At 38.3% G+C, this 20,878-nt stretch overlaps 1 protein-coding gene across 4 annotated transcripts in view; it reads left to right on the top strand.

Annotated features, from left to right (window-relative positions):
• The first annotated feature begins 656 nt into the window (after positions 1-656).
• Positions 657-20,878, top strand: part of ercc1 (excision repair cross-complementation group 1) — a 35,255-nt gene continuing 15,033 nt past the window's right edge. The window contains exons 1-4 of one of the 4 annotated variants that reach the window (XM_031904795.1): positions 657-759; positions 12,277-12,360; positions 12,460-12,669; positions 13,818-13,921. In XM_031904795.1, the coding sequence (XP_031760655.1) occupies positions 751-759; positions 12,277-12,360; positions 12,460-12,669; positions 13,818-13,921 (407 nt within the window). In that variant the 5' untranslated portion in view covers positions 657-750. Of the gene's footprint in view, positions 760-12,263; positions 12,361-12,459; positions 12,670-13,817; positions 13,922-20,878 lie in introns of all 4 variants that reach the window. The other 3 variants (XM_031904794.1, XM_012965971.3, NM_001113921.1) reach the window with 3 other exon arrangements.

The raw sequence follows: 20,878 nt of genomic DNA, 5'->3' as shown, positions 1-20,878 counted from the left end.
ATTTTAATTTCCCTGGAGAGGTAAGGAGTTCAAGTGTTTCACAAACTCAGTCATTTGTGTCTGAGAGCCCTGTCATACAATGAATAGATCATCTAGGTAGTGTTTTTACACTAGGGTATATTTATCATGCTGTGTAAAAAGTGGAGTGAAGCATTACTGGTGATGTTGCCCAGGGCAACCAATCAGCAATTAGATTTCAACAGTTAGAAAACCAAAGCCAAGCATCTGGTTGGCTGCTATGAGCAATATCACCGGTAATGCTTCACTCCGGTTTTTACACATCATGATAAATATACCCCTAAATGGTGCTCCATTTATTGTGGAAAAATATGCATCTCTTCATATATGTAAACAGTGTAATTTAGAAATAAATAATAATCATGACAGTATCCCTTTAAAAAGACTTTGCTATTCTACATGTTGCCCACTAGATGGTAGTAGAGAGCAGGTTTTGAGTCTCTGACGTGTACCACTTACATAAACAGTGTTAAACTGCTTAGCAATGTCTAAGTAAAGCACGTTTGATTTATTTGATTTTTTAGAATAAACACTGCCTCATTTGGAATTCTTTTTGCGCTGTGTGCATTCATTTACTGATTCTGATTAAAACCCTTATACACTTTTTTTACTGGAATTTTGACTTTCTGAAAGGATTGACCCATAATGGAATCCTTAGAAGGGGCATGTGACCAGCTAACCCCGGAAGCCATCCTGTCTGCATAGAGAAGTGTAGCAGGGAGAGACGGATAAATGGAGCATGTGAGTAGTGGGGTGGAGAAAAAAAAAAAACAAAACCTGCATGTATTCTATTTACTACACCATGATTAATTTATATTTGAGGAAAACAACCTTGAGACCATAAGGGGGCATTTTAGACAAGTATTTATTGTTTGGTATACAAGTTTGTTAATAATGATTTGGGCAATTTTGTGGACTTTAATTCACAATATTACTCTTGCTTCAATCTTAGGGTATTTACTAGGGTATTATGTGTACTCAGTGGTTATGCCACTTAGTCTACTAAGTGCCACTTGCATTGCAAAAAAGTGCCACTATATTTTATTAATTTTACTTATAGTTGATTTCTTTTAAACTTGCTTTTAAGTAAGAGAAAATGATGTGGTTTTATTATCCACGGCAGTGCTTTAATTTTAATTGTGTCACCTGGGTCATGTTGATTGGAGTGCCACTGCATGAACTGTGATAAAAGTAAAGAGAGGCAAGAAATATGCTTATGTAACCCCTTTTTGGCTAAAATGCAATTAAATACCAGACTATGGATAAAGCAATGGGGCACATTGGGACTCTTTCAAAGGAAGGGTATAGTTTGTGCGGAATATACCAGGTAATGGAGCTGAGGTTGTTGTTACACTACAACTCACAAAGGCGGTGTGATGCAGATGTATTAAATAGGACGCCAGAAGGTTCAGTAGTATAATACAGGTTTTATTTGTCCAAGACAGATGATATCACTTGTGAGGGGACATGATTACTCTTTAGAAGTAAATTAGAGGGGATTATAGACAGAGGGCAATCTTTTTGCCCTTAAAAATTGCACTAGAGGGCCATCCCTTTAGATTAAAGGAACTTTCTTTTGAAGCAGTGTATGTTTGTTTTTCTACAGTGGGGTTGTGGAATGGTGTGTTGTATGTATGTGCACTGGGGTTTGGTTGGAGGGGTTGAACTTTTAGTCCATCAACCAAACTATGTACCATCACCTGGGCTGAGGCAGTGGTACCGAATCAGTTCCTGTGCGGAACACAACTAGTATACCCATTTCACATCCACAATGCCAGATAGGACAGCTGAGAGGATTTTAAGATTTATGCAGTACAAATAATGCTCTTTGGGTGTGGGCTATGTGCCCAACATATATACATGGTAGGAAAATTTAGGGTTTACATGTGTAATAAACTTTTTTCACATATGAGTGATGGATGATATACCTGCAGTGAGCACCCACCATTAGTTTTTTTTGTCTGCTACTATGATTAATGTTAATATAACTTTAAAAGTTCTTGTGATAACATGGGTGTGGTTTAAAGGAAAAGAAAAGGCTAATAAAGAGTTCATCTCAAGCTGCAGGCATACCTTCAGTTCTCTCAATAGTGCCCTTAAGTCTCCCCATATTTCATTCTGTAGGTTTGTTCTTAATCAGAAGCCAAACAGGAAGAAAAAACACCGAGCTGTGTAAAGAAAGTTCCCATAATGCCTCACTCCTAGACCAAGACTAGGGGGCAGATTTACTAATCCACAAATCCGAATCCCGAAAGGGAAAAAATCGTATTGGAAACTAAAATTTTGCGACTTTTTCATCGCCGTCGCGATTTTTCAGATTTGTCGCGACTTTTTTGGCGCCGTTGCAACTTTATCGTATTTTGCACTATTATTTTGTCGCCGTCACTTAGTAAGGGCCTATCTAGGTAAGAGAGTCTAGTGTGACCCATGTTCTACCATCAGTAGTCTGGACAAGGCCTTTTTATCCAAGATAGGGTTACACTTAGGGGCTGATTCATCAAAGTACGAGTTCGAATCCCGTAGTGGGTAAAATTCAGATTGGATATGATAATTTCTGATGATTGCAAATCTCACGAAAATGCTTAAGAAAAAATCCTATTAGTCATGATAATATCATATTGGCGATCTGAAAGTCACGAAATTTTCGTATCCAAACGATCGCAAATGGCGGGAAAACCTTTCTGACTTTGATCATTCTGTGCGTGATTTTGGAAGCCTCCCATAGGACTCAATGGCACTCTGCAGCTCCAACCTGGCCCAAGGAAAGTCACGATACCGATGTTTGAATGAATCTGAAACTTTCATACTCGGCGTGTCAATACGATTTTGGCGCAAAGGTATGAAAAAGTCGCAGAAAATACGCTCAGTACGAAAAGTCGGATTCGGAATCTGCCCCATAGTTTCCTCCCCCTTTCTCCCACACCTCTTCTACAGTGTAAAAACAACCCCAACGTGGCCAGTCTTTCATCATAATAGAGACTGTACCAGCTTAATTACCCTTCTTTGGACTGCCTAATTCTAATTCAGTAATAGAGGCAGTCCCCAGATTACATACGAGAGAGATTCTGTGGGTTTGTTCTTAAGTTGAATTTGTAAGTTGGAACAGGTACATTTACCTATTAAATGCAGACAGATGTTTGCTTTAACATAGCATTTATTTTTACTTTCTGTGCATATAAATACTTAAACATTTTCAAATACAAACTTAAACAGTCTTGGATCATATAGAAGATGATGAACTTGTTGGAGAGGATAGGACTAGTATTTGAGAGTCAGGGTCTGATTCTGCTGCTGGAGTCAGTTTCTTGAAGTAAGCATCAAGGGAGGTTTGTATAGAGCTTTATTTTTTTTCATCATAAATGGCCCTGTAGCATCTCAAGCCTTCAGTAAATGTACTGTAATTTTGTTTAACCTCTCTGTATCAGGATTTTGGTCCTTTAACTTTGCCATTCCTACTTCAATGAGATGAAAATCATCAACTAACTCTTTTGTAGAGTTTTGGAGTTTCTAGGTCCCTGTTTTATGTATGTATGTATAACTTTATTTATAAAGTGCCACAAGGGTACGCAGCGCTGTACAATCTTACAGAATACAAAATTACACACAGGGAGGACAAGTAATATAATAAATAAATACAATAAATAAATAAATAAATATATATATATATACAGTCTTATACAAAGTTTGCTGCTAAACTGCTTTTTGTTTCAGTTGTTTCTGTGATGTACTGAAATATAATTACAAGCACTTCATACGTTTCAAAGGCTTTTATCGACAATTACCCAAAGAGTCAGTATTTGCAGTGTTGGCCCTTCTTTTTCAGGACCTCTGCAATTCGACTGGGCATGCTCTCAATCAACTTCTGGGCCAAATGCTGACTGATAGCAATCCATTCTTTCATAATCACTTCTTGGAGTTTGTCAGAATTAGTGGGTTTTTGTTTGTCCACCCGCCTCTTGAGGATTGACCACAAGTTCTCAATAGGATTAAGATCTGGGGAGTTTCCAGGCCATGGACCCAAAATTTCAACGTTTTGGTCCCCGAGCCACTTAGTTATCACTTTTGCCTTATGGCACGGTGCTCCATCATGCTGGAAAATGCATTGTTCTTCACCAAACTGTTGTTGGATTGTTGGAAGAAGTTGCTGTTGGGGGATGTTTTGGTACCATTCTTTATTCATGGCTGTGTTTTTGGGCAAAATTGTGAGTGAGCCCACTCCCTTGGATGAGAAGCAACCCCACATATGAATGGTCTCAGGATGCTTTACTGTTGGCATGACACAGGACTGATGGTAGCGCTCACCTTTTCTTCTCCGGACAAGCCTTTTTCCAGATGCCCCAAACAATCGGAAAGCGGCTTCATCTGAGAATATGACTTTGCCCCAGTCCTCAGCAGTCCATTCACCATACTTTCTGCAGAAGATCAATCTGTCCCTGATGTTTTTTTTGGAGAGAAGTGGCTTCTTTGCTGCCCTTCTTGACACCAGGCCATCTTCCAAAAGTCTTCGCCTCACTGTGCGTGCAGATGCGCTCACACCTGCCTGCTGCCATTCCTGAGCAAGCTCTGCACTGGTTGCACTCCCATCCCGCAGCTGAATCCTCTTTAGGAGACGATCCTGGCACTTGCTGGACTATCTTGGATGCCCTGAAGCCTTCTTAACAAGAATTGAACCTCTTTCCTTGAAGGGTTTTTTTTGGGATTAAGTTAATTTTCATGGCAAAGAAGGACTATGCAATTCATCTGATCACTCTTCATAACATTCTGGAGTATATGCAAATTGCTATTTTAAAAACTTAAGCAGCAACTTTACCAATTTCCAATATTTATGTAATTCTCAAAACTTTTGGCCACGACTGTATGTATATATATATATATATATATATATATGAGTAGCTGTAGAGAGAGTCCGCACTCACAGGTCTTAAGAAAATATAGAAGTTTTATTCAAATCAACATCTAATGTTGATTTGAATAAAACTTCTATATTTTCTTAAGACCTGTGAGTGCGGACTCTCTCTACAGCTACTCCATCTATTATTTTGGGACTGCACCCAGGCTCCCTTGGACCTACTTATACGTGAGTGCCTGTCTTCTTGCAACATATATATATATATATATATATATATATATATATATATATATATGTAAGAAATCTTAAGATTATAAATCTATAAGAAATATAAGTCAGAGGGGACAGTAGCTGCGTTTAATGATTATAAACACTATAGCAAGTGTTGTAAAACAGCAATCCGGAAGGCAAAGATAGAAAATGAGAAGACTAACCCCAAAAACTTTTTAAAGTATAAAAGTATATTAATAGTAAAAAGATGCAGGTTGAGGGTGTGGCCCCATTGAGTTATAGTAACAATATGGTTACAGCGGATACAGAAAAGGCAGATGTGCTTAACCAGTTCTTTTCTTCTGTGTATACAGTAGAGGAGCCAGAGGGCCAAGTCCCACCTAATAGCTTCACTGTTGCCTCAGCTCCAACTACACAGTGGTTGGCACAGGATATGGTGCCTAAAGGGTTACACACGATAAATGTAAACAAGGCACCTGGGCCAGATGGAATACACCCTCGGGTACTGAGAGAGCTAGGGGCAGAATTGCAGTGGCCCTTGTTTCTGATATTCAGACTCGCTTTCATCAGGTATGGTACCTAGGGATTGGAAGAAGGCGAATGTCATTCCCATATTTAAAAAGGGAGTAAGATCTCAGCCTGGCAATTATAGGCCTGTAAGTTTGACATCCGTGGTGGGCAAGTTATTTGAAGGCTTGTTAAGGGATCACATTCAAAATTATGTAGTGGAGAATGCCATTATGAGCAGTAATCAGCATGGCTTTATGAAGGACAGGTCATGTCAGACCAATTTAATTGCTTTTTATGATAAGTTAAGTAAGAAGCTGGACAGTGGGGATGCAGTAGATATAATCTATTTGGATTTTGCCAAAGCATTTGATACCGTTCCCCACAAGCGACTGCTTTCTAAGCTAAGGTATATTGATCTTAGTGAAGTCGTTTGCACATGGATAGAAAACTGGCTACAGGATCGGGTACAGAGGGTGGTTGTTAATGGCACATTCTCTACTTGGAATAAGGTTCTCAGTGGGGTCCCTCAGGGTTCTGTACTGGGTCCACTTTTGTTTAACTTCATAAATGACTTAGGGGAGGGTATTATGAGTAATGTATCAGTGTTTGCAGATGACACAAAACTCTGCAGACCAGTCAATTCTATCCAGGATGTGACATCCCTGCAGCAGGATCTTGACCAACTGGCAATCTGGGCAGCTAAGTGGCAGATGAGATTTAATGTGGATAAATGTAAGGTCATGCACCTGGGATGTAAAAATATGCAAGCCCCGTATACCCTTAATGGGACTGCACTAGGCAAATCCATAATGGAGAAGGACCTTGGAGTCCTTGTAGATAATAAACTTGGCTGTAGCAAGCAATGCCAGGCAGCAGCTGCAAGGGCAAACAAGGTTTTGAGCTGTATTAAAAGGGGTATAGATTCACAGGAGGAGGGGGTTATTCTTCCCCTTTACAGAGCACTGGTAAGGCCCCATCTAGAATATGCTGTTCAGTTTTGGTCTCCAGTGCTCAAACGGGACATTATTGAGTTAGAGAGGGTCCAGAAAAGGGCAACTAAGCTGGTAAAGGGTATGGAAAGTCTCAGTTATGAAGAAAGACTGGCCAAGTTGGGTCTGTTTACACTGGAGAAGAGGCGCTTAAGAGGTGACATAACTATGTATACATATATAAAGGGATCATATAATAACCTTTCTAATGTTTTATTTACCAGTAGGTCCTTCCAACGGACACGAGGGCACCCACTCCGTTTAGAAGAAGGGAGGTTCCATTTAAATATTCGGAAAGGATTTTTTACAGTGAGAGCTGTGAAGTTCTGGAATTCACTCCCCGAATCAGTCGTACTGGCTGATACATTATATAACTTTAAGAAGGGACTGGATGGATTCTTAGCAAGTGAGGGAATACAGGGTTATGGGAGATAGCTCTTAGTACAAGTTGATCCAGGGACTGGTCCGATTGCCATCTTGGAGTCGGGAAGGAATTTTTTCCCCTCTGCGGCAAATTAGAGAGGCTTCAGATGGGGTTTTTTGCCTTCCTCTGGATCAACTAGTAGTTAGGCAGGTTATATATAGGCATTATGGTTGAACTTGATGGACGTATGTCTTTTTTCAACCCAACTTACTATGTTACTATGTGGTATGAGACACAGTATGAAGGGGGTCCCTGCCCCGTAGAGCTTACAATCTAAGTGGTTGGGTAACATACAGGTTTTATTTCCTTAAAGTGATACTGACACAAAAAAATGACTTTTCAAAATAATAATGTGCATCAAAAGTTAGCTATAGGTCATGCTGACCATTTTTTGTTTAAACTTTTGCTTTTGCCAGTACCTTGAAGATTGATCCCGACTGTTTTACAGCCCGACTGCCACTTCTTTCCCTGTCTGTTATCTATCTCTTCACTGACATCACATGACATAGGCAGGACCTGCTTTTTTTTCCCCCTTACTTCTATGCAGTCCGTGCATTACCTAAAAAAGTGACCTGTTTCTCCTCACATCTGAACTGTGAGTTTGCTGTCTATTAATCATGCTGTTTATTATCTGCTCGTGCCTGTGCGACCTGTGTTGTCTCCCCGCTCCCACATACTTTAATGCCGGACTCAGCCCAGAACAATGTCCTGCACGCTGCCCTGAGAAACCACAGCCTTTAACTCTTTGCTGTAAGAGGTCAATTTTGCAACCTGCTGTAGATATTTGACAGAAAAAAGTCTTGCTTTAAACACCAACCGACTTTGGCAGCACAAACATGGCGGCGCCCTCAGGCAGTTAAATAGGGGATAGTACAGGAAATATAAGTGTAATAGCCAAGTAGTTTTACACTGAAATAAGAAAGCTAATACAATAATATAGCAATGAGAGGTTTAAAAAGCATTATGATTTTTGGTGTCAGTATCCCTTTAATGCTATAATCTGCTGCTCTAGTTCTATAAGTTCTTCATTGGTTAGTTCTTTGCCAGGGAGTCAAGTAACTCTATATCATTTTCACTGATGTCTAACTGCAGTTGATTACCCATAGCAACCACAGCATGCCTAGTTTTGGTTATTTCATTATCTGTAAACCCCAGAAATTCTTTGCATAGGGGGCACAATTTCCAAGACAAGTTCCAGACTCCTGTCATATTTGACTTTTTCACTTCATCCTAAACGGGAAAGCTTTCCTAAATTTAGCAGTTTTGACAGCATTTCTAATGTTGTTTTTTACATACAAGGGCACATCACCCCAAATATAAACACCAGAGGTCTACCAAACAGTTTGATTCCCAATATGCTTAAATATTTCAGTTTCAAAAGACACAATTTATTGGCACACCTACAACCAATTTTTTTAAAATGAACTTTTATTTCTGCATTAAAAAGGACTTTAAAACAAAAAAGGAAAAAATAATAGTATTATAAATTAAAACAAAGTATATAAAAAAAAAACCTTAGTACTTATTAATCTTGCTTCTGCTTATACTGGGCTAAATTGTTACTTATTACACAGAAGTAACTTTCGATGTAATTATTATGTTGCTAATATTGTTGCAATGTTGTTACCTGCTGTTAATAATAATTAAAAAGACGGTTACTTCTGTGTAATAAGTAACAATTACTAAGGTTTTGTATATACTTTGTTTTAATTTTTCTACTATTCTTTTTTCCTTTTTGTTTTAAAGTCCTTTTTAATGCAGACATAAAAGTTGATTTTTAAGAAGTGGTTGTAGGTGTGTCAATAAACTCTGTCTTTTGAAATTGAAATATTTACAGAAACTACACAATGAGCACCTATTACGACACTATTGTGCGAGGTCTCTTCCATTCTAATTTGCTTAGCTATACCAAAGTATGTGATGTGTACGGACCCCAAATGAAAATTAGTACTTGTAAATTTTCTCAGCTGCCAACACAGTTTCTGTAAAAAGAACCCTATGACTGCATATTATGTGTCATAACCCCCCCTAACTGTACAGAAACACTCAGAAAACCATATATTTTTGGAAAGTACACACTGACAAATCCAACAATGGGTAAAGACGCCTTTCTACAACAAAGTAAAGCTTTCCTAAAGTTAGCAGTTTTTATGACTTTTCTGAAAATTGCCTAAAATTGTGGCTATTTACCACATTTATCTCACATAATTTTCTTACATACAATGACACATCACCCTAAATATGAATGTCAGAGGTCTGCTGAACAGTTTAATGCCCAATATGCAAAGATTTACCAAAGTAAGACCCCCTAAATGTACAGAGACCCCCTGAAAACCATATATATTCTTAGTACACATTCTGATGGATCCAGCATGGAAAAAGATGCCTTTCTACACCAAAGTATAAATCTGCAAAGCTTTCGTAAAGTTAGCACCTAATTTATCTTGCATAATTATTTTTACATACAAAGGAAAATCACTCCCAATATGAATACCAGATGTCTGAATCCAACACGGGTAAAGATTACTTTCTACACCACAGTACCAACCTGCAAAGCTTTCCTAAAGCTTAAAATGTTGAAATCTGAGGCATTTGTCTCAAAATATTTCTTCATACAAAAGCATAGCACCCTAAGTATGAACGCCAAAGGTCTGAGGGTGAATACAGATGGAGCTACTTAGTAGCAGCTACTTGTCACAGCTACACCAGAAAATACCCTGCCATAAACAATACTCTTCTAAAATACACGCAGAGAATTTTTTCAGTAAACGATCAGGATTGTCTATTTTAGCAGCCATGACAAGTAGCTGCTTCTAGTAGCTCCATGTATCTTAACCCTGAACAGTTCGATGCCCAATATACATAGATATACCAAAGTAAGCAGTATGTATGGACCCCAAAATAATTCATATGAATTTTCTCACCTGCCAACTCAGCTTTTGCAAATAGAGCCCCCTGACAGCGTATTATGTGCCGTAAGCCCCCCTATCTGTAAAGGGACCGCCACAAAACCATATGTTTTTGAAAAGTTCACATTCTAATGAATTCAAAATAAGTAAAGACGTCTTTCCACATCAAAGTACCAAACAGCAAAGCTAAAAAAACGGGAACACTAATGCAATAAAACCACAAAGATTGTTCAAATCAACAAAAAAAAGTCACATAACAGCATAATTAGTGGTCAAAATACCTGTTCTAACAGTCACACTGCCAACATAAACCATTTTTAAGGGAAAAATGAAAGACAAAGTGGTAAATAAGTTAAAAAAAGGAGTGTGTATACATGTGGAGCAGGATGGATGCAGAGATCACTTGGAGGGTCCATCTTGGTAGAGTGCTCCACAGCAGGTGGGCACCCTGGGGATCGCATCGCAGGACCAACATGACAGCCCCCCCTGGCTCATTGACCAGGGGGCTGTTATAGCCCCTGACTCTGCAGTCTGCAGAGAAACCTCTGTCTGCCCAAGAACATACACTTTACATGCTTGGCAGATAGAGCCTTTTTCTGCCAGCATGTATGGTGTACATGCTTGGCTGCTAAAAGTTTAAGGTCATCACATCATTTTGGGTAGCCCTGACAGCTTTTCAAGTTTATTGAACCAGCCCCTTCTTGCAAAAAATTCTTTGTTGCACTCACCTTCACTTACTGTATGAGCAGCTTTCGAATAATTGAAAAAACTTTAAGCCTTTTCTTGCGCTAAAGAAAAATGCTGGTTTTGGTCTTACATCCAAATTATCAACAGCCTTTCCATCTCCATAATTAAAACACTTACTTTGAGCATTCATTGGGGTATGGCCTTTCACATGCTCCATTATTTGTCTTTTAAAATTGTTGGGATTGTTGACCGACTGTAACCAAATGCTCTGCCAATGGATGATGGAGTTTCACCTCTCTCTGATCTCTTTATTTTATTTTACATGGTGATGGTTTTCATTTTCTTTAAAGGAGAAGGGAAGCCATTTTGGCATTTTAGTGCCAATAGATTCACCACATTAGTGCCACCTAGAACGCTATATTTATTCTGCAGAAAGCCCTAGAAGCTCCCTTCGTTTGTTTAAGATAGCAGCTGCCATTTTAGCTTGGTCTTTGTAGCTTCCTGCTGCAGCTCTAGCCATTGGTAGCTCAGATCACACATTCCTAAGGGAGGGGTGAGTGAATTCTTATGGTAGGTGGGGGCAGGGAGAGACTGTGCGGACTCCAGCCCCAGGAATGAAGGATTTTTCAATCCATATTGCCTCCAAATCTGTACCTGTGTCAAGAGTCAGCCCATCCATTTTGCCCCAAAATCTGTACCTGTGTCAGTAGCCAGCAGGAAGTGTAAGAATAAGCCCCTGCCAGAGGCACATCTGAACAGTTTGAATTAAGCAAGAGAGGAGAGGGGCAGGGCTGTGGAGTCGGTAGATAAATTCTCCGACTCAGACTCCTCAGTTTCTGATACTTCCAACTCCATGACTCCGACTCCTCTGTTTTTAATATGCTAATGTATTTTATACATTCATACAGTCAATGAAAATCATGCTTCATGGTCACTCAACGTGTTTGTTTATGCACTGCGTGCATTGGGCTTTATTCTTATAGCAGAGAAGTAATTAATTATGACTGTTTGTGAATTGGGACATTTAAACTTGCTTTATTTTTTTTATTCCCATTTAAATTTAGTAGGAGTCGGTTCATTTTATGCTCACTCCGACTCCAGGTAACCAAAATTGCCTCCGACTCCACAGCCCTGGAGAGGGGCGGGGAGTGTTCGCAAGTGCAAGTTGGATGTTTGTGTTCCATTTGAGTACTGGATGTCCCAAATTCAGGATTTTGCTTAATCATAACGTAACTAACGTTTTGAAATTAACTTAACATTTATTTATTCACAGATCTTGCAATTTTTTTTTTCATTTAGTATACAAATTTTGTAATTTTAAAAGGTTAAAGGTCTCTGAAAAGTTGATTTGCTAAAAAACTTATTTTCACAAAAAGTGTGTGCAATGCTGTTACTCCTACATTGTTTTACAGTTTGTAACTACTGTATCCATGTTTTTTGTTTTTCATTTTTTTAAAGCTTTGCACAAAAACTTTATTTCACCGGTGGCTTTATTGCCTCGTCAGTTTGGTTCTACAGCTGTGACCTGTGTAAATAAATATTCCCCCAACCAGTGTTCAAACACTTCACGGTGGTTCAAGAAGATAAGCACTACATAGCGTTCAGCCTAAATTATACTTTCATAACTTTTTTTTTAATTTATGTAGCATTAACTTTCAGCTGACCAGTATGGAAAAGAAAAATTATAACTCGAGAGAAGGGGGACCCAAAATATTTCTATCCAAGGAGCCAGTTTCTCATCCGGTAAGGGGAGAGAGCATTTTTTCCAAATTTCTTTTAGTAGTCTAGTTTGTAATGTTTTTTTACCCTTTTCATTCTTTGCAAATACGCTCACACTTTCAGGCCTTTGATAAGGTAGAAACAATGCCAATGGTAAAATCTGGGAGTTATGCGGATTACATTTTTCAGGAGGAGACGAAGAGTACTGTACCAAAACACCAAGTTAGCAGTGTGGGTGTAAGAGAAAATGAAGTTTGCATTATGGAGCAAGCAGCGAATCAAACTACAAAGTCTGTAGGAGTGAGAAGCAGTATTATTGTCAGCACCCGACAGGTAATTGTAGGAGAAAGTAATGACGTATTGTGAATGATTGATATATTGATATTTGTATATTGGACAAATAGTAGCACTCACGATTTATGAAAATTTTAATTTTAAGAATTTACTATTACACACTCCATTCAAAGACATTTCACAAACCACACAGAACAATCTTTTATTTATACACACCTATAAAGTCTGGCATTTAATCTGCTGAAGATACAGTCTATTCCTCCATACATTAAACATGGTTTGGGAATACAAATTTCCAACCAGGCATAGACAATAATCTGTTTTAAATATGGCAATCATTAGGCTTACAAAATATAAGAGACCTAACCAACGGCAAACTGGCAACACTGTAAAATACAGAACTCATTAAGAAATACCCCTTTTACATAACCTATTTTCCCCTTTTACAAATATTGCGCTTTGCCAAACGAATACTATAACAATTGACTGAAGCAGACAAAAAAATCCTCTAGATTCCCATCTCAGACAACTAAAAAAACATCATCACAAATTTATAAACAAATCAGAATCACTATAAACCTAGATAATCCCATTCATAACTTGAACAAATGGATGCCCATAATCCCCCAAACAGATGCAATTATCATTTTATATTACCACTTTATATTACCACACTAATGTCCTGAAATGCCTACCGGCATGCAAATATTAAATTATTTGCAGCAAATATTAAATTACTCATATCTAACGCTGCTCAAAAGATATCATATTGGTACAGCAGATTCAGATACATGTGCCCAATTTACAACAATTCCGGAGGGAAATTGCCAGATACTGAGAATCATTATCGGGTAAAACATCAAGTAACTCGCCTAACAGACTAATAGTCTGAATGAAATAGTAATCTGAATGAAATACCTTGATGCCTATATTTATTTAACATCATCATTATGCCAATACATCATCTGTTTCACATCCACCTGCCATCGGTTATCATATTTATATTTGATGTCTGTCGAAAATGTGTTAAAAGTTACTACTAATATTGATTTACAGAGCGCCCACACTTTTGTACATGCCGCGTGATGATTTACAGTTTTTATATGCGAAGTTCAGCGAATAGAAACTCTGAATAGACTTTTAATATATTATAGTATGTTTAAAATCTGTTTGACTGTCTCTTCCAGCGAGGAAACTCACTACTTAAATATTTGCGAAATGTGCCATGGGAGTTCGGAAACATTATTCCCGACTATGTACTTGGGGAAACCTGCTGTGCTCTCTTTCTGAGGTAAGCTAAGAGAGAGACCTGTGCAATCCTGTGTGACAGAGCATGGATTAACTGTTAGAAGTATTTCATGTGGGCCATAAATGAAGCAGGCTTTGTTTATGGGCGTAATGGGTTTATTTATCAATTTTTGAGTTGAAAAATCTTGAGTTGAAAATATGGGTTGACTTTGCGTAGGACACCTATTGAGTTCTTTAGAAACTTGAAAGCTTTTAGATGGCAAAGTTTTACATTTGAGTTTTCTGTTTTTTAGTCTAATAAAATTTAACATAATTCCAATTCCAATGTGAATTTATTGAAAATATTTAGTGCTTTAACCATTTACCGTATATACTCGAGTATAAGCCGAGTTTTTGAGCACTAAAAATGTGCTCAAAAAGTAACCTTCGGCTTATACTCGAGTATATCGATGTGCAGTCTCTCACTCGCTGTGCAGATGGTTTTACCTCCTTGCTCGCACCCCTTGTGGACGGCCGGGCGGCGTGCATTGATGTGCAGTCTCTCACTTGCTCCGAAGATGGTTTTATCTGCTTGCGGGCAACCCCCCAATGGACGGCCGGGCGGCGTGCATCGATAGGCAGACTTTCACTCTCTGTGAAGATGATGGCTTTACCTCCTTGCTCGCACCCCCACCAGGCGGCGTGCATCGATGTGCAGACTCGCTTTGCTGTGCAGATGGTTTTATCTCCACCACGCGCACAGGTACACATGGATGCACAACGCATGTCCATTCACAGGGGGGGCCGCGCAAGGAGATAACACCATCCGTCCGTCTGGTGGTGAAAGGGTTACCTGACAAAGCGCGGCAGTTTAGAATCCAGACTGTTTCAGGCCGAGTTAGAAGACTCCTCTCCACTTCCCACTGAGCAGGATATAGAGCCGCCGTGACCTTGGCTGGGCAGCCGGTAAGTTGCTTGCTGCTTATTTCCCACCAGTTGTGCGACTGCGATTTCTGCCTGCTGTCATTTACAGCTATTTTATCTTTATACTCTTGGGGCTGCAAGTAAAGCAAGGGGCTGGGGGGGGCAGAGAAGGGACAGCGAGGGGCTGGGGGGGCAGAGAAGGGACAGCGAGGGGCTGGGGGGGCAGAGAAGGGATAGCGAGGGGCTGGGGGGGCAGAGAAGGGATAGCGAGGGGCTGGGGGGGCAGAGAAGAGAAGGTTGCGCGCAAGGAGGTAAAACCATGGTGCTAATACAGATGTAATCTGGACCCCTACTTAGTATTACACACCATTATAGAAAATAACAAAAAAAAACAGTACTAATGCTATATAGGGTGTGTTAAATGCCTACAGTGTATCTGCACAACGAGCCAGTCAGTAAGTGGTAAAATAACTTGTTATTTAAAAAAAATAAATTTGTTCTAAGTCCAGCATCAAGAATTATTTTGCCCTAGTAACAACCCCTCACGTGAACTGTGTCAAGTACTTGATAATTAGTAGCAGCTTCCTTAGCCTTTCCAAACTTGCTTTTATCTGCTGCTGTAGCATTTTTGTTATCTATTATTTATTTATCTGTTATTTATTTGATTATTGAAACGTAGCCGTAGCGGCTGCATTTTCCCACCCTAGGGTAGGCTTGTATTCGAGTCAATACGTTTTTCCAGTTTTCTTAGGTAAAATTAAGTACCTCGGCTTATATTCGGATCGGCTTATACTCGAGTATATACGGTAACTGCCAACGACGTATGGGATAGGTCGTGGCAGAAAAAGGGTTTAACTGCCAACGACGTGTCTCTTACGTCGTCGTTGGCACACACACTTTACACACATACATTTATACACACACATAACTTTACACACACACTTACAGCACACAATTTAGCAGTTTTTTCATTTTTCACTTTTCACTTTTACACTTAAACACTGTCACACAACTTTTACACATGTATACACTTTGTTTTTTTTTCATTTCAGCACTTTGTAGTTTATTTTCCCTAAAAACTGTATATTTTGACAGCGTGACTATTGGATCAGATATTCTGACCACTAATCACACTGTGTGACTTATTTTGTTGTTTCTCTGATTTGCACAATTTTTGTGGTTTTATTGCATTTTTATCCCTGTATAAGTGTTCTTAATCTGTTTTTAGCATAGCTTTGCCGTGTGTAACTTTGGTGTACAAAAATAACTTTACCTATTTTGAATTCATCAGAATGTGTACTTTCCAAAACTGTATGGTTTTTTGGGGGTCTCTGTATAGTTAGGGGGGTTACGGCACATAATACGCTGACAGGGGGCTCTGTAATTTAAAGTTGATTTGGAAGGTGAGAAATCCATATGCGCTATTTTCATTTTGGGGTCAGTACATACTGCAGACTTTGGTATATCTATGCATATTGGGCATCAATTTGTTCACTAGACCTTAGGTGTTCCTATGTGAGGTGATTTGCCTTTATCTGATCTTTATCAAGAAATTGTGAGAGATAAATGCGGCAAATATATGCGATTTTCTGAAATGTCATAAAAATTTGCAAACTTACGGCTTGGTACTTTCGAGCAAAGAGAAATGTTTACCCATTATAGATTTGGGGGAATGTGTACTTTCCAAAAATATATGGCTTTCTGGGGTGAGTGTATTTTTTGTAGCATTAGCCAACATAAAGGATGTAAATGTGTTGATTTTGCAGGAGCTGAAATGATAGATCATATGGGGCCCCTACATGCCAAATATTTAGGTAAACTTATACATATTGGGCATCAAACTGTTCAATGTACACCTGGCATTCAAATTTAGGGTGTTTTAACTTGGTACCTAACACTATGTGGGAGATAAGATGCTGCAAAGTGGAAGCTTTGAGGGGATTTTTGGAAATGTCATCAAAATTGCTAACTTTAGAAAAGCTGTGCGGCTTGGTACTTTGGAGTAGAAAGACACAGGTACCCATTTTAGATTTGGAGGAATGTGTACTTTCCAAAAATATATGACTTTCTAGGGTGAGCGTACTTTTTACTAGCTTTATCCCACATATAATGATGTAAATGTGTTGATTTTGCTGAAGCTGAAATAACAGAAATGATTGATTATATGGAGTATGTTAACATTGGGGCCCCTATATACATATAGGCATCAAACTGTTCAGTGGACCCCTGGCGTTCATATTTTGGGTGTTTTATTTGGTTACTTTATGACCTGTAGGAGATAAGATACTATAGACTGGAAGCTTTAAAGCGATTTTTTAAAAAAAATTCACAAATTCTGATAAAAACCAATAACTTTAGGAAAGCATTGTGACTTGATAGTTTGGAGTAGACAGACAGATTCCCCAGAATCTGTTCTTTCCAAAAATGTACAAATTTTCTGGGATAAACCTTCTATTAGTGGAATTTTTGTCCTTGAAATCTAAATTATGCAGCTTTCTGAAGCAGTGCTTTGGAAATTTGGTAGTGTATTGCTGGGAGTTTTTGACCTATACAAGTGAGAAATCTCTATAAAACTATACAAATTTGGTATTGGCACGTTCAGGAGATATGGGACTTTCCAAATCAGTTGTATATTTGTGCATAAATAATTTTTGTTTCTAGTATGTGTGTTTATATTATGGAAAATGTGTTTTGTTTTTTTTTTTTCATTTTTAGACATTTAGAAGCCTATATCTTGTTACAGAATTGGAATTCCACATAAATTCTACCATATTTTGAAAAGCTTAGGTTGTCCTGAAAATAACTATATATTATTTTCCTGGGTAAACTAAAAGTCCCCCCGAGGAAAGGCCCCTAAAGTGAAACAGTGCAAAATGTTCCGCTTTGACCAAAATGGCTGGCAGTAAAAAGGTTAAAAGTCATTTTAAATTTAATTGTTATTGAATGCAGCATTTGCAGACATTTGATTTTTTGAACAATAACTTTTCGCAATTGTGCAAGTTTTAGCGCTAATTGTGAACCACACTGAAAAGTTAATACAAAGCATAACTAATTGGTTGAAATTAAATAATTGGGAAGAACACTAAAAAGTAAAGCAATATGTAGCTGTTCATTTAAAATTTAAAGATAAAAAAAAGAAAAAGTCAAAAACTCCCAGCAGTACCCAAATTTCACTACCAAATTTCCAAAGCATTAGCTTTAGTTACATAGGGTTGAAAAAAATCTATCAAGTTCAACCTTGCAAGTAAACCCAGCACACACAAACCTATACTTATCTATCTATAAACTCACATTCATAAACTTATATATACAAACATAAATACTAACTGTAGATATTAGTATCAAAATAGCTTTGGATACTATGCTTGTTCAAGAACTCAACCAGGCCCCTCTTAAAGGCATTAACAGAATCTGCCATTACAACAATCACTAGGAAGGGCATTCCACAACCTCACTGCCCTCACCATGAAAAACCACCTACGCTGCTTCAAATGGACGTTCCGTTCCTCTAATCTAAAGGGCTGGCCTCTGGTGCGTTGATCGTTTTTATGGGAAAAAAGAACATCCCCCATCTGTCTATAATCCCCTCTAATGTACTTGTACAGAGTAATCATTTCCCCTCGCAAGAGCCTTTTTTTCCAGAGAAAACAACCCCAACCTCGACAGTCTAACCTCATAGTTTAAATCTTCCATACCCTTTACCAGTTTAGTTTCACGTCTCTGCACTCTCTCCAGCTCATTAATATCCTTTTTGAGGACTGAAGCCTAAAACTGCACTGCATACTCAAGGTGAGGCCTTACCAGGGACCTATAAAGAGGCAAAATTATGTTTTCATCCCTTGAGTCAATGCCCTTTTTTATACAAGACAGCACTTTATTTGCTTTAGTAGCCACCGAATGACATTGCCTGGAATTTAACATCAATTTAGTAGATAGCTTGCGTTTATATTATTTCTACCAAACTGCATAACTTTTGCACTTTCCAATGTTGTCAAATTGCTCTGCAAAGTGGCAGCATCCTGCATTGAACTTATAGTTTTGCACAATTTTGTGTTGTCAGCAAAAATAGAAACAGTACTTTCTATGCCTACCTCCAGGTCAATAATAAACAAGTTAAAAAGCAAAGGACCAAGGACTGACCCCTGCCGTACTCCACTAACAACACTGGTCCAATTAGAAAGTGTTCCATTTACCACCACTCTTTGTAATCTATCCTTCAGCCAGTTCTCTATCCAATTACAAATATTATGTTCTAGGCCAATATTCCTCAATTTGATCATTAACCTTCTGTGAGGTACTGTATCAAACACTTTAGCAAAGTCCAAGTAGATGACATCAACTGCCATTCCAGCATCGAGGTTTCTGCTCACCTCCTCATAAAAGGCGACTAAATTAGTCTGGCAAGATCTGTTAAGCATAAAACCATGCTGGCACAAACTTATAGTATTGTGAACTGCAATGTATTCAAGTACCCTATCCCTTATTACCCCTTTCAAAAGCTTTCCTACTACTGATGTCAGACTAACAGGCCTATAGTTTTCAGGCTGAGAACGGGATCCCTTTTTAAATAATGGCACAACATTAGCAATTCGCTAGTCTCTCGGCACTATGCCAGACATTAATGAATCCTGAAAAATTAAGTGAAGAGGTTTGGTAATCACAGCAATAAGCTCGTTTAATACCCTGGGATGAATACCATCCAGTCCTGGACCTTTGTTTACCTTTACATGTTCAAGACTCCTTTCAATTTCCTCCCAGGTGACCCATGTGTCAGTAGCTACAGTATATTACTAGAAGTAGGTATCTTAAAAGGGAAGCCTTCATTAGCTGGCTCCTCAGATGTATAGACAGATGAAAAATAAGAGTTAAAAATTTCTGCATTTTCCCTGTTCTCATCAACCAACTAAACTGATACTGATAATAAGGTTCCCATCCCTTCTTGCTTCATATTTTTACTATTCACATAATTAAAAAAATAGTTTTGGATTATTTTTACTCCTAGCTGCAATACCCCTTTCCATATCTATTTTAGTTAGCTTTTTTGCATGCTTTATTTGCTTCCTTGTTCCTGATGAACGTTTCTGCTGTCCCAGCTAACTTGAATTCTTTAAAAGCACGTTTTTTCTTACCAACCTCGACACTAACTTTTATTCAGCCATAAACGTTTTACTTTTAGATGCTTCTCCTTGCTTACAAGGGGAAAATACTGATCTGTATACTTCTAACCCTATGAAAAGCCTTTCCCAGTTGACACATTGCAGAGATGCCCTTATACTGGCAAAGTCTGCACGTCTAAAATTGAGTGCTTTAGTTAATCCCTTATAGAGCTGTCTCTGCAGCATTATCTCAAAGGAGACCATGTAATGATCACTGTTTCCCAAATGCTCACCCACACAAATGTTAGAGATGAGTTCAGTATTATTAGTTATTACCAGGTCCAAAATAGTCATTCCTAGTAGGTTTTTGAACTGCCTGAAATAAAAAGTTGTCATTTAGCATATTTACAAACCTACTAGCTTTTTCTGATTTAGTCACCCCATTACTCCAGTAGAAAGTTGAATACTTTAAATTTCGAGGCCAAAAATTCCACTAACAGTAGGTTAACTGTAGAAAACGATACATTTTTAGAAAGAACAGATTCTGGCGAATCCAGACTAGATAAAATGGTCTGTCTTCTCCAAACTACTAAGTTGCAGTGCTTTCCTAAATGTATAGTTTTTTTTATAAAAATTCAGTACATTTTTGAAAAATCGCTTCAAAGCTTACAGTCAGTAGCATCTTTATCTCCTTCAGGTCATAAGGTAACCATATAAAACATAATGTATAACTTAAGGTAAACTGATAAAACATACACTGAACAGCTTGATGCCCAATGTGTATAGGTTTATCTAAGTATGTGGCATGTAGGGGCACAAAAATGAAAATACCCTCATATGATCTATCATTTCATCATTTGCTGACATTTCCAAAAAATCACCTCAAAGCTTCCACTTTGCAGCATCTTATCTCCTACAGGTCATTAGGTATTAAGATAAAACACCCTACATTTGAATGCCAGGGGTCCAATGAAAAATTTGATACCCAATGGTTTACCTAA

The sequence above is a fragment of the Xenopus tropicalis genome, chromosome 7 (genome assembly GCF_000004195.4).
Source record: "Xenopus tropicalis strain Nigerian chromosome 7, UCB_Xtro_10.0, whole genome shotgun sequence".
NCBI classification, from domain to species: Eukaryota; Metazoa; Chordata; class Amphibia; order Anura; family Pipidae; genus Xenopus; species Xenopus tropicalis.
Note: the sequence above shows the minus strand (reverse complement) of the source record. Positions and strands in the feature narration are given on the sequence as shown.